The sequence below is a fragment of the Bos grunniens genome, chromosome 2 (genome assembly GCF_055505025.1).
Source record: "Bos grunniens cultivar Pamir isolate PY7600 chromosome 2, Bosgru_T2T1.0, whole genome shotgun sequence".
Lineage (NCBI taxonomy): Eukaryota > Metazoa > Chordata > Mammalia > Artiodactyla > Bovidae > Bos > Bos grunniens.
This window is the reverse complement of record NC_141166.1, coordinates 39,300,066-39,315,028: the sequence shown is the minus strand read 5'-3', so window position 1 is coordinate 39,315,028 and position 14,963 is coordinate 39,300,066. Positions and strand designations below refer to the sequence as shown.

The 14,963-nt window shown below is 34.6% G+C and overlaps 1 protein-coding gene across 50 annotated transcripts in view; it reads left to right on the top strand.

Moving 5' to 3' along the window:
• The window catches only part of MAP2 (microtubule associated protein 2), a 298,362-nt gene that overhangs the window by 232,531 nt on the left and 50,868 nt on the right, over positions 1-14,963 (top strand). For all 50 annotated transcript variants that reach the window (XM_086342582.1, XM_086342896.1, XM_086342878.1 and 47 more), the window contains one exon: positions 12,686-12,799. In XM_086342582.1, the coding sequence (XP_086198708.1) occupies positions 12,686-12,799 (114 nt within the window). The remainder of the gene's footprint in view (positions 1-12,685; positions 12,800-14,963) is intronic.

Sequence of the window (14,963 nt, the reverse complement as noted above, 5' to 3'; positions counted from 1 at the left end):
TCCAGGCCAGTTGTCATCCAATTCTTCTGTCTTGATTGTAGTAAAAAAAAAAAAAAAGAGAGAGAGAGAGAGAAATGAGTTTGAAGCAAGTACAGATGCCACTTTCAAAAGTTGCATTTTAGGAGAGGAAGTGCGTTCAGTCAGGATAGCAATGATATCTGTGCTCTTGAGAATATTTGCCATCCCACCTTTGACAGTTTTAAGTCACCCTTGGCACCAACAGTTTGCCAGTATTTCTAGAGGTGTGCTTGCTATCAGGGAGACCCACTACACAGAAAGATATGGATTGAGATAAGTAAACAACACTGAAGCAAAATCATCAATGTAAAATTTTATTTCAACAGATAATTAGAGGGGATTTTCTAAAGTAGTATTTGTATGTTATTTGTAAATTTCTGAAGATTACTTTGAAATTACTGTTAATTGTTTTTGTTTATCTTAACATAAACTTTTTGTATCCCATAGTTGGAGAGAAATTCATTTAATAGGATGTTTCATGGAATGCATTAATCAATCCAGAATACAAAAGATATTTTTATTCTAGAATAATTTTTGGCATAAATTTTTAAATTCTATTTAAGTCTTTGCTTTTTACTGTCATAATAGTATAAACATAATGTTAGACTTGACACTTACTTTCTTACTTAAAAAAATTATCTTCTTATTTGCAAATTCTCTTGATTTTGCTACTCAGAGACCCTGGAAAAGATTCTTAACTATCAACAATTTTGCTTTTTGGAATTTTCCCAAAGAAACAGTCCTCCTTATCTTGTGTTATGGCTGAGCTCTAGTTAACAAACATTATTAAAGACTAAAAGAAGGATGACTCAAAATTATCTCTTTCTCATTTTTTGTTTTCTTTTCTATCATAGCATTTTAGTTTTCAGAATTTCATAATGTAATTAATTCCACTGTCCCTTTTCCTGCAGTATAATTGAAACATGGTTCTCAGGTTATATATATTCAGTTATAATTTGTAATGATAATTACCATGTGTACTTAGTGACTTAAACGTCTGCCAAGTCCTTTCAGGACTGATATAAACAGAATATTTGTGAACAACATTTTATATAACTCCAGTGCTAAAAATAAAATAGGCAGTTGTAAAAGAGAAACACTTAAAATACTTACATTTCATGAGAGACTGACTAAGAAGAATCAAATAAGGTGGATGTTCTATATTATTACACATTCATTCTTATAACTATGTTAGAACTAGAGGCTTAAGCAAACTAATTACACAGAAGTCATGTTGGTCTGTTTGCTGTTTGAAGGTACACTATGATGTACTGTGACAAAAGCAATCTTCCCACCACATAGTTCCTAAATTCTGTAGGGTTCTAGGTCACAGGCCTCCACAGATTTCAAATTATCACTTTGGGGATGAGATGGAGCCAACAAAATGTAGCTAAGCTGATGATTTTTACCTTTTTATTGTAACAGTTTTTCCCTAGATGAAATCTTTCAGTTTATAGAAGTAACTGGTAAAGACTCTTCCTGATATATAGAGCACTTACACTTTAAAACTTTGCTCAATGATTTTTTTCTTTTTTGGAATCGAGAATGTTTTTCCATTTTTTCATTGTGTTCCCTGTCTCAGACATTCCTGGTTTTGCAACTGTAGAAACAATAATTTCCCCATATGAATCTTAGACTCGTGCTGGTGCCCAAGTCTTTTGAGGTACCAAAACCAGATAAAACTTTGAAGACACAGATGGCCCTTTATGTGCATGAATGCTGGCACATGCATAGCTTCACACACACACATACACAGGCATGTGTGCAAGTGCTGTTCTGCACGCACAGTACATTTTATATTGTTTATCATGCAGTTACTCTAAGGGTGAATTTTTTCAGTCTCTCTTAGTTGTATTGATATTTCATCTCTTCATTAATGTTATTAATAATGTCTCCTGCTACATTCCTTTGTGTGATATGCTCAAGACAATACAGACAGTAATCCAATTTATCTCAAGTCTACAAGGAGTAGTACGATTGTAATGGTTTTGACAAAATGCAAAACCTGAGCATTACAAGGCTCTAAAAGCATTTTATCAGTTCCCTCAGTGCCTTAATTATTGTACTCAATTTATTGATATTAAGCAGTTAGAAATTTTCAGAGAGCCATATTCCCCAAGACATTTCTTTCCCAAATTAATTTAGAATCAATAAAATATTGAAAGCTGATATAATTAGTAAGTGTTTACTATATGAAATGCAAACAACACTACAAATATGCACATATTACTACATTTAGATCCTCCAATACCACCAACAGCACAAACCTTTAATTAGAATATATAATTATAAAACTAAGCCATATTTGCTTGCTTTATTTCTTCTGCTGTACCCTTAAAACTAGAAGTGAAATTTTCCAGTAGGTACTGTTTTTGATTGGTGCTTTGCCTTTCTAATTACTTTTGATTCCATATATGTTGTTCTTAACTTGCAATATCCTTCTACTGATAACCATCTTAATTTACAAAGTCTTTCCCTTTGAGTAAATTAAACATTAGGCCAATTCTATCCAAGTTCTAAGAACTTCATTTGAGTAGATTAAATTGGCCATCTAAACAAGATTATGGATTTAAGCACATCGGTTGGAATAGGGAAAAAAGAAAAAGAGGGAAAATTCTCCTATAGTCATACACTGTACTCCTAATCCTAGCCCAAGTGGTTGCAAATGCCTTTCAGAAGAGGACCATGTGAGTGACTGTGAATGTATAGATCAGCCAACATCTGTGGCCCTTACTAGGAAAATCTTAAAAAAACAAACAAACAAAAAAAAAACCATGTTCTTCAATGAGATTGTCCCACTTTCCAGTACAATTTAAATATAGGAACACCATGTCTTACTCATCTTCATAGCCTTGGTAATGACTAAGTATAGTTACATCATCTGGAGTGGGTACAATATAACTTAAATTTAAGTACCCTTCAGAATGAACTTTGTGCAGTCATGATTCCTCATCTTAAATACATTTATCTCCATAGACTAACATTACTGTAAAGGTGTTTTCCCTCATAAATTTATCCTTGTTTTAGTCAGTAAATCTTTGGAATTCATCTTTGAAAGAAAAAGCTGGTACGCAGAGATCTACAGCTGTTGTGTTGGCCAGGTGGCTAGGGTGACCCTTTGAGATCAGTGAGAATCTGATTAGGAAGGGATATGCCAATGCTGGCCTCTTTAATAAGTACTAAGGTGCCAGAGAAACAAACAAAACCACCACCACAACAAAAACCAATCTGCTCTTTTAATTTCCTTCATCAACAGTTGATCACGGGTAACAGCTTCAGAGAGACCATTCAGTCTCCAAATTAAGCTGGAGCAGAGGCAAGGAACTTTCCTTCTTTCCCTGTTTTTATGAATTTATCTAGGGTATTTGTTTAGCCGAGTGCTTCAAACACAGTGCTTTCCTTGTTGACTAGTTTCCATCAGCAGCAGCAATTAGCTTCAGTTTCCTAGGCAACCATTCTCTACCCCACTGAGAAAAACCTTTTCTTGACAGGAGCATTCTGTCTAAAATTGTTTTGTTTTCCTTCTTTCACAAGTGTACGGTAGGCTTACTTGTCATTTCTTTCAATATAGCACTATTATACTTATTATTCTTAAAAGCAAAAACACTTTATGGCTTTTATATTCCATATGGTTGAATTTATTGTCAACATCTCTTACTTTTCTCTTTACCTGAAAGAAATCAACAAAAATATATTCTCAGGCATATGCCAACTTGCTTGGATTTTTTTTGTTCACAGTGTAATCAGTGAGCCTTTACATATTCAAGTCATCTCAGCTGGTTGTGATGAAAACCCAAAAGGTACACATCAGACTTCTTTGTATACCAACAATGTCATATGTTGCTCGAACCAGGTTGGAATTGTCAGGGCCACTGAGAAAGTTTCAGCTCCATTGTTTATAAATCAAACAAACAATATAGATAGATTAATATAACAAAATAACTAAACCAAAAATAGGTGCTAAAAACAGGGCCTGACACTGGCAACAGAATTCGATGTGATAAAATAATGTGACCAGAAGTGCATAGTGGTGTAGCATGAATCAGCATCATGGAAAAAACTGGAGGACTGCAAACCGACTGTAAGTGCTGAATACCCCTGGGTTGAGAATATCCCCTGGAGAAGGAAATGGCAACCCACCCCAGTATTCTTGCCTGGGAAATCCCATGGGCAGAGGAGCCTTGTCACAGAATAGTTGAACACAACTTAGCAACTAAACAATAGCAACATGGTATAAGGATAGAGTAAAGTTTACCTTATCGTTTTAGTTTCAAGAATAACTGGCAGGAGCCTGATACAGTCTGTTAGACAATGACCCAAAATTCAAGCAAGAAGATACTCACTGGGAAGAATGACAGAATTATCCTAATGTATGACAGAAACTGTTGTTCTTTACCTACATTTTGTCAGTCAAATGATGATAGTAGACTTGATGATAACAAAACTGTGAATGAGATTAAAATAGTAATATATAATTTAAATAAGCACTTTATACATATGTGTGTGTGTGTGTGTATATATATATATATATATTTCATTTAGTTGTCCCAACATACCAAAAGATGAATATCACTTCAGTTCCCCTTTTTAGATGGGGAAACTGAAGCTTAGAGAGAGTATTTACTTGCAGTTAGTAAGAGCTAAAGACAGGGTTTGATTTCAGATTTTCTGACACCAGAATCTACTATGATATAAAATATCTGTACTACACTGATATAAATCAAAATGATATTCTAAGGAGACAGTAAATTGCCTTTATCCATGATTTTGCAAGTTTTCCAACTTGGAAAATATGTTACTTTGTGGAATACATAATATTGACAGGAAATAGAAGTGCCTAGTGTAGCAACTTGTTTAATAACCTTGTATTGCAATATGATGTTTATTCATTATGTAGGAGAATGTAAATAGCTTAGCATCATGTCTCCAAGGTATTATCAAGTAGGTTTCTGTGGAAGAGAGTATGTCTCAGTTTCTTATACCTATTTACTTCTATTGATGCTATATGCTTCCACCAATAGATTTACCCAATAACAAAAATAAACATACTTTCCAGAATTCAGTTCAGTCTCCTGAGGACTGCTTTGATCCTCTTGTGAATACCAACCCCATGTCTGTTATTCAGAATATGTTTACAAGACAGACTTCACTTTTTTACTTGTAGCTGTTTATCTCTATATTGATGATACAGTGTCACCTGTTGCTGTATTTCCTGGGTTTTAGTCTTTAAATCCTTTATTTTATATAAGCCTATAAGCAATGGCACCCACTCCAGTACTCTTGCCTGGAAAATCCCATGGATGGAGGAACATAATAGGCTAAAGTCCATGGGGTCTCAAAGAGTTGGACATGACTCAGAGACTTCACTTTCACTTTTCATAAGCAATAACATTATTTAAAGGTTATAAAATTGATTTAAAGAAGTTGTTTTTTAATGTTTTCAGTCTAGCTGATTTTTAGACAGATCATTTATCAGATCAGTTCCAAGTTATCCATTCATTTTGCTTAGGCATGACAAGACTTTATGGCCATATCATGAGCTATTTTTGTATTAGTTATAAAAACATAATGACACTGCTGGTAAAATTATACCAAGTTAATATTCAAATACTGTTTGTAAAGTTTTCACTGAAATTCAAAATCCCTGACATTAACAAAATAAAGAATAAAATGCATATTACACAACGTCCTTAAGATAATTTCTAACATAGACTAAAAATGTCCACTTCTGAAAATTTTAGATGTTCAAAAGAAACATAACTGATCCTTTCAGAATTTCAGATTACAGTAAGATGTAGTATGTTTTGAGCTGCAAGTTCAGTTCAGTTCAGTTGCTCAGTTGTATCCGACTCTTTGTAACCACATGGACTACAGCAATCCAGACCTCCCTGTTCATCACCAGCTCCTGGAGTTTACCCAAACTCATGTCCATTGAGTCAGTGATGCCTTCCAACCATGTCATCCTCTGTCATCCCCTTCTCCTCCTACCTTCAATCTTTCCTAGCATCAGGGTCTTTTCTAATGAGTTAGTTCTTCACATCAGGTGGCCAAAGTATTGGAGTTTCAGCTTCAACATCAGTCCTTCCAATGAATATTCAGGACCAGTTTCCTTTAGGATGGACTGGTTGAATCTCCTTGCTGTCCAAGGGACTCTCCAAGAGTCTTCTCCAACACCACAGTTCAAAAGCATCAATTCTTCGACTCTCAGCTTTCTTTATAGTCCAACTCTCACATCCATACATGACTACCGGAAAAACCATAGCTTTGACTAGACAGACCTTTGTTGGCAAAGTAATGTCTCTGCTTTTGAATATGCTGTCTAGGTTGGTGGTAACTTTTCTTCCAAGGAGAAAGTGTCTTTTAATTTCATGGCTGCAGTCACCATCTGCAGTGATTTTGGAGCCCCCAAAAATAAAGTCTGTCAGCGTTTCCACTGTTTCCCCATCTATTTGCCATAAAGTGATGGGACCAGATGCCATGATCTTAGTTTTCTGAATTAAGCCAACTTTTTCACTTTCCTCTTTCACTTTCATCAAGAGGTTCTTTAGTTGTTCGCTTTCTGCAATAAGTATAGTGTCATCTGCATATCTGAGGTTATTGGTATTTCTCCCAACAATCTTATTTCAGCTTGTGCTTCATCCAGTCCAGCATTTCTCATGATGTACTCTACATATAAGTTAAATAAGCAGGGTGACAATATACAGTCTTGTTGTACTCCTCTCCCAATTTGGAGCCAGTCTGTTGTTCCATGTCCAGTTCTAACTGTTTCCTCTTGACCTGGATACAGACTTCTCAGGCAGCTTGTCAGGTGGTCTGGTATTCCCATCTCTTTCAAAATTTTCCACAGTTTGTTGTGATCCACACAGTCAAAGGCTTTGGCATAGTCAGTAAAGCAGAAGTAGATGTTTTTCTGAAACTCTTGCTTTTTCAGTGATTCAATGGATGTTGGTAATTTGATCTCTGGTTCCTCTGACTTTTCTAAATCCAGCTTGAACATCTGGAAGTTCATGGTTCATGTACTGTTGAGCCTGGCTTGGAGAATTTTGAGTATTACTTTGCTAGCATGTGATATGAGTACAACTGTGTGGTAGTTAGAGCATTCTTTAACATTTCCTTTCTTCAGAGCAAAAGCAAAAGCAACACCTATTTGTGGTTGTGACTGGTAATGGAATTAAAGTCTGATGTTGTAAAGAGCAATACTGCATAGGAGCCTGTAATGTTAGATCCGTGAATCAAGGCAAATGGAAGTGGTTAAACAGGAGATGGCAAGAGGAAACATCGACCTTTTAGGAATCAGCAAACTAAAATGGGCTAGAATGGGTGAATTCAACTCAGATGACCATTATATCTACTACCATGGGCAAGGATCCCTTAGAAGAAATGGAGTAACCATTATAGTCAACAGAGAGTCTGAAATGCAGTACTTGGAAGAAATCTCAAAAACAAAAGAATGATCTCTGTTCGTTTCCAAGGCAATCCATTCAATATCACAGTAATCAAAGTCTATGCCCCGACTAGAAATGCTGAAGAAGCTAAAGTTGAAGACCTACAAGACCTTCTAGAACTAACACCCAGAAAAGATGTCCTTTTCATTATAGGGGACTGGAATGCAAAACTAGGAAGTCAAGAAATACCTGGAGTAACAGGCAAATTTGGCCTTGTCAAGATCCATGTTAACTCTCAGTGAAGTATAATGAATAGTACTTTATCAATTTATGCACAATCTGTATTCATCTTTAATCGTCTGAATGACTAAATCCTACTCAAAATTTTATATGTATAATGTTTGGAAGGAAAAATTAACAGCAAAAAATTAGAAAGTAAGAAAGGGAATAAGAATGTAGAACAAGTAAGCAATGAAGAATTAAAATGTAGTCTAATCTTTCATCACAAAAAGAATGTTTCATGTTGCTCATTGTCCTCAGCTGTAGATAAGGGTTATCATGCTTCTAGAAACACTGTCTAGAAGACCCTCCATAATTGGGACTTACTGGCTGAATCTAGAGCAGGTAGTAGCCCAGAGCCTACACAGCCAAAGAAGTTTGTATGAAGCCAGAAAATAAATAAGTTACATCCCTCCAGCTTTGTCTAGGGAAAGAAAGCAACAATAACAACCAGAAAAACTGGCCATCAACATAGGTAATCACAGAGTAATCATACTATCCTATAATTCAACATAAATAGCCTCATTGGGCTGGAACTCTTACTGCATATCACCACTGCTGTTTCTTTAAGTAGAAATATAAAAGTAGAAAACTCAGAACAGTGTATGACTGAGAGAAAATAAAAACATCTTGGTGAAGAACTAGTGGGAAATCTTTTTATTTGAGTTCTTGATGTGCCAGGCCTGTTGTATATTTGAGTTCCTCACAACAACCTGTGAGATGGGTATTACTATCATTTCCATTTATTTTGGTTGAGGAATTGAAACTCAATGAATTTGAGTAAAATTCCAAAGATGAAGTAACTAGAAGGTAGCAATGCTGGAGTTTATGCCCACACATCTCTGCTTTAAAGTCCATGTGACTTTGTCTAATGTACACCATAAAAGATGGTAATACTCTAGATAGAAAGATATGATAGAAGCCTGGATGGATGGATGGTGGCATTTAATAAGTACTTGTAGAATGAATATATATATATAATTGCATAATTAGCTATACTTATATATATATAATCACACACATTGTAACTTATCATTTTTATAGGTCTGATTTTTTGACTGTCTTCCTTTATCTTTTGTATATGTTTGACATGTTTACCATTAGTCTTCCCTGAACTTTACCTGAACCCTGAGTAAATTTGCCCCTGTTCCCAAAGCCAGGCTATAACGATAAGGCTCCCTCAGGAGATCTGCTGATTAGGCCTCCATTGGGAAAAGGCCATCCTTCATGGGGAAAGCTGCCATCTCTACACTGATTACAGCCTTTGCTTAGAGAAAGATTTTTAAATGACTGGACCATTTGAAACCCCTGAGCAACCCTATATTTGTGTTTTCCTGAATAAAGTGTCAAATTATAATAATATTAGAAAATACACTTATTTTCTATTTTTAAAGTTTTAACAATATTATTTTCCCCAGAATGGAATATAATGTGTCATGAACTTGGTTCCCACACAGCCTATTTGATTATTCTAAAGTAGCATTTCTTATAATCTGTGAAATTCCTTTGTAAAAAAAAAAAAAAAAAAAAAAAGATCAGTTCTAAGATTGGGCCAAATTATTTTTTTTTTCACTTTCCTTTTTTTTTTAAATTTTATTTTATTTTTAAACTTTACAATATTGTATTGGTTTTGCCAAATATCAAAATGAATCCGCCACAGGTATACATGTGTTCCCCATCCTGAACCCTCCTCCCTCCTCCCTCCCCATACCATCCCTCTGGGTCGTCCCAGTGCACCAGCCCCAAGCATCCAGTATCATGCATTGAACCTGGACTGGCGACTCTTTTTTTTTTACTAGTTTTGATTAAATGCCTACAAATATAAAATCAACTTATTTAACCATGAAAGTCAAACACATTTAAGTTAATGTTCTTTGAAACAGCAAACCCAATAAAATTCAAATGTCCTGCTACTTTCCATCTAAATTAATATTGTTTTGCTAAAACTAAATTATCACTATAAAACATGTGGTACCAGCTGATATAGTGCATTTTACTAAAGTTGGCCCTGTCTAAACTGATTGGAGACAAGTTATGATTCAATTTTCCCTTTATTTATCTCTGTTTAGAATATTTTGAAAGCCTGTACAGTGCCTAAAGATGTCATTTGACCTACACCTCATGTAAATGCATTCTTTATTAAGTCCACCTGTGTTCTCATTAGCCAAGAATGTGTAAACTAATTCTCCATGGTGTCAGAATTATTGTAAATACACTCTCAAGCAAAATGACTGGTATAATTATGTAGCTCACTTGTAATTTGTTCACATAAATTAGCAGATATTTGTATTATTTTTATTGGACTGTCTTCCCAATTTAAACAAATTTAATTTTTTAACTACTCTCAGATCCTGGAAAATTCTTCAGAAAGTACAGAAGAATTTTGGAACCCCATTTAAGAAATACTGTTCTAGAATGCATCACAGTCTTAAGAATACAATAAATTATATAAATGGGGGGGTTAAGTTAGTAAATATAGTAACAGGGTTACTTCTGAATTTGTGTAAATATTATGAACAAGCTTTTCATGTTGATTTTTCATCCTTTCAAAAAATTGTGTTAAAGGTCCAATCTGGATAAAGTTCAATGAGAGAAGCCTCGAGAATTGCAACAATGCCAGAGAGAAAATCCTTGACTTGGGAAACTACATAGTAGTGGAGATAAGGCTTGTGTACCAGCACAGTTTCACACAAGATATATTTCCTAAGTGCTATAGGGAGATACTAATAATGTGCATAGTGCCAACAGGGAGATGCAGGAATGATCCAGAGGATGCATTGGTTTTATATATATCCCATTTTTGGAGTGCTTGTTCCACCTCTCCACTGCATTCAGTTCTCCATAAAACACTTGGATGCTAGAAGTGCTAAAATTACTCTATTGATTTTTAAATGTCTGAATTTCATTGAAAGTTAATATATGTAAGTGGCAATTCACAAAACATAAACTAATTCTTTTTGTTATATTATTAAACAGTGTAGACAACAAAGAAGTGTCTCCAAGTGGATTTAACTTTCTGTGGCCCATTTTGCAGTATTCTTTCCATTGATAATGTCACTCTGGGAGAGTAGCCTTTCAACCCAGCAGCTTGGCTTTGTGAAAACATGCAGCCCTTCTTCCTCCTCTGTCCTCCCCACCAAATAGCACAGCAGTTACAGTGCTCCTATGATTACAATGCTTAATCCTTACAATGCTTTAATGATTGTTATTGTCACATATTTACCTGCAAAAGCTAAAATGGAACTAAAATGCTAATAAAATAGTACTGTCTCTGAGAAATAAAATATTCATCTTCTTGTAAATTATCTGTTGCAGTTTCTAACATAGTCTTCAAGATATATAGGTAGGTATATAAATGATTAGATAGATAGATATTGGTCAATCATTTGTTACATAGTCTCCAAATATAATCAGGAATAGCAATAGTGTACATTAGATACATGAATAGATAAGCAGATCTGAGAGTGTGTTTCCTTGGTTCATACCTTTAAAGGAGTTCATATATTTCCTTGAGTAATTCACACATGATTGCTAAAGAATTTTTTGGTTATTTTTCTATTATTCCTTCTGTTGTTCTGTTTAAGAGGAAGAACATCATAATAGTTAGCAAACCTGGGTTCTAATATGTTTTGCCTCCATCAGCTGTGTGAACTTGAGCAAATCTCATAAATATACCCAGCCTTTGTCTCCTCATCTGCAAAATGGGAAAATTTAGACAAACTTCTCTCAAAGTTCTTTTAGCTCTAAAATTGTGTGATACTATGAATTAAATTGTATAGGTTAAAACATCCTTATAAAGATGAATTGTATCTTTGCTACTTGATACTATAATTATTCCATACTTGTTTTTGATAGTAAAGAAAAAGGATCCTTCATCATTGAAATTAAAATGAGTGCAAAGTAGACTAATTTCCTTGTGGTAGATGTTTTTTTATAAATATGATGAAAAAATTCTGTAGAATTTTATCTCTAATTTAGAAAATATTTTTAATCTCAAAAGACTTCTTTCCTTTTTAGTTGATGATATATGGATCATCATTTCCTGAATTTTTTCTGAGAAGGTTATATAAAGTTAGCATTGACATTGTTCAGCAGATGCTGTGACAGTCCAAAAACTATCACTGTTTAATGATGAACCTTCCTCTCTAGCTTTTTAAAATGAAACTATTGCACCGCCTATAGGGCTTTCCTGGTCGCTCAGCAGTAAAGAATTCACCTGCTCACATAGGAGATGTGGGTTTGATCCCTGGGTTGGGAAGATCCCCTAGAGAATGAAATGGAAACCCACTCTGGTATTCTTGCCTGGAAAATTCCATAGACAGAGGAGCCTGGTGGGCTACAGTCCATGGAATCACAGAGTTGGACATGACTTAGTGACTAACAACAACAACAATTACACTAAGTTGAATATATATCATATGGCCTTAATGATCTTTAAACCATCCACTATTGAGAAAAGGAGCAGCACTTTAGAAAGGGACTATCTGATACATCATTTCCATGTATTCCACTCAAATTTTATCTTCCCAGGTTTTTCTTAATCTCTCTTGTTAATACTGAACCCAGATAGTGTTATTTAATCACAAATTCACATTTTGAAGCATCTTCCTATGATTTTAAATCATGGCATTTGTTCAGATTAGCATAGAAGAGTGTTTTACTGGGTATAAAATAATACATTGTTTCTGTTTATATAAACAGTTTTTTTATTATTATTGTTTATTAAACTCCATACAGGTTGTTTTCTTTAGTTTTATGTGCATTTCACTTAGCTCCCAGAATGCCAGCTCCTTGTATTTTCTTTCTCTGTCTCTCTCTCTCTTTTTTTTTTTTTTGGTTTATGTGTTTGTGTGTGAGTGTTTATCTGCAACTTATCCTATTGCACTTTTTAGGGAGAAAGACTGAAATACAATTCTAATTGACTGTATTGTTTGATTAATTTTCCTCTTTGCCACCTGTTTTCGATGGCTCATTTTATTTTCTTTTGCTACTATTTATTACAGAGGAGGTGTCTGCAAGGATAGTTCAAGTAGTCACGGCGGAAGCTGTAGCAGTCCTGAAAGGTGAACAAGAGAAAGAAGCTCAGCCTAAAGATCAACCTCCTGCTCTGCCTTTAGGTAAATGAGAAAGTCTCAGGTCAGGGGCAGTGTCTGCTACACCTCAGTCACAGGATCAAGTCTTCACATTCAAAGATAGGCCATATCTCGTACTCCATCTCTACTCGTGACATTCATCAAACGTCTCTGGTGGGATGCACTGGGACCTATTTTCACTTTTCTCAACAGGCTCATTGTGGTGTCTCAGTAGTCTTTAGGACAGTCAACTTATAATTACACTTTGCCCCTAAATTGCCCTTCATTTTTCTTTTCCAGACCACTAGAGATAGTTATTAAAAAAATAAAGCCATGCACTTTGATGTCATGGCCCCCACTCATAAGGAAAATGTTCTAATGCTTTAATTACAGATGATTGTTTCCCTTTATGGGTTTTGGTTAATGATTGTCTATACTACAGTCTCTGGGGTCTCCCTGAAAAGGCTACCAAAACCCATAGCCAGAGATTGTTAGAATTATCAGTGGCTAGTACCTTATATGGGATACAATGATTGAATCCCACATGAGGTACTAGTCTTCACTTTGTTCATTTAAGGGCAACACATTAGCCCTCTGCCTCCATTGCAAGTCGAATGCCCTACAGGACCAAACAGGTAATATAATGGTGCTCACCAAGGAAAAGACTCTCAGCCAAGGGCTTGGTGCCCCTACTCTCAGTGGATAGATAGGTTCTAGATGTAGATGCATATACATGCAGAGACACATGAAAAGGAAATTCTCTTGCAATTCAACATATGCTTATTTCACAGGTATGTATAACTAACCCATATAAAGATGTGGTTTTTAAAGCCTAAAAATAGTATATAACTATTGTTCTTTCAGTCTTATGCATCTTTAATATTTGATTTTCTGATAAGCACTGCATTGTCTATTGAAAATTAAACCATAAAAATTTCTCCTCTCAATAATAATTAAAAATAATCTCATTATATTCAATAAAATATTCTTTGATGATCAAGGATTATTTTCACCTAAAACAGAGAGGGAAAACTTATCTAAAACTTTAGCTTTCTTTCTATGGTTTACTTCTGTTCTTTGAAATGAAAGAAAACCTTACTTAAAAAATTTTTTTTAATTTTTATACAGTTGGAAAGTTATTTTCCATTTACAGCTATTACAAAATACTGGCTATATTCCCCATGTTGTACAGTACATCCTTGAGCCTATCTTACACCCAATAGTTTATAGCTCCCATTCTCTACCCCTTGTTGCCCCTCTTCCCTCCCTACTGGTAGCCACTAGTTTGTTCTATCTGTGAATCTGCTTCTTTTTTGTTACAGATACTAGTTTTCTGTAGTTTTTAGATTCCACGTATAAATGATGTACACTGTGTGTCTTTCTCTGTTTGACTTACTTCACTTAATATAATGCCCTGTTAGTGGCAAAATTTCATTATTTTTTAAAAGAAAAATCTCACTTAAAAAAAAAAAAAAAAACTTTAAAATATCCCTTAGAAGCCCACAAGGCTTATTTAAAATAAATTTTACCACTGGCCTTGACTGATAAATATTTCCTTTTAAAATCCCTTACCTTCATGTGAGTGGTCATAAAGAAGATAAGTGTCTTCAAGAGGAAAACGGAGTTAAGTGTGAATGAATTTCATCTTTTAGAACATTTCTTTTTGGCCTTCTTTCATGTGTCGTGCCAAGGCCAGAATATTTCTCAGCTCCCACTAGTACATGTTTCTATCTGACGGTTGCCTCAGGCTGTGACAGCTTCATTTTTCTTCTCTGAGAATACATACAGAAGATGGATTTGACATTATACTCAGTAAACAAAATGTTGTTTAAAAAATACATCTCCTAAAATAGCTGTGATTAGTTTTCAGATCAAGGTAAACAATAGTTTCCAGCTCTTAACATTTTTAATCAGTCAATTCAAATCCAAACTAAAATGCTTACCTGGCTGGGTGTGAATGTAGTAAATTAGGATCAGAATTAAATATTTTATTAATTGAAAAAGCAGATAAAAATTAATGAGATTAATGATAGAATTTTAGAAGTTATCTCTAATCCATTTTTATGGAGTGATTTTTTTTAATATTAAGTGCTTTTCTTTTTTTAGGTTTTCAAAAATTTATGAATGGGGCTAAAATAAGTCAAATGCAACTTACTATTGAATCTTTCCTTGAATTTCATAGAGTCCTTTTTACAGATGGCACAACTCC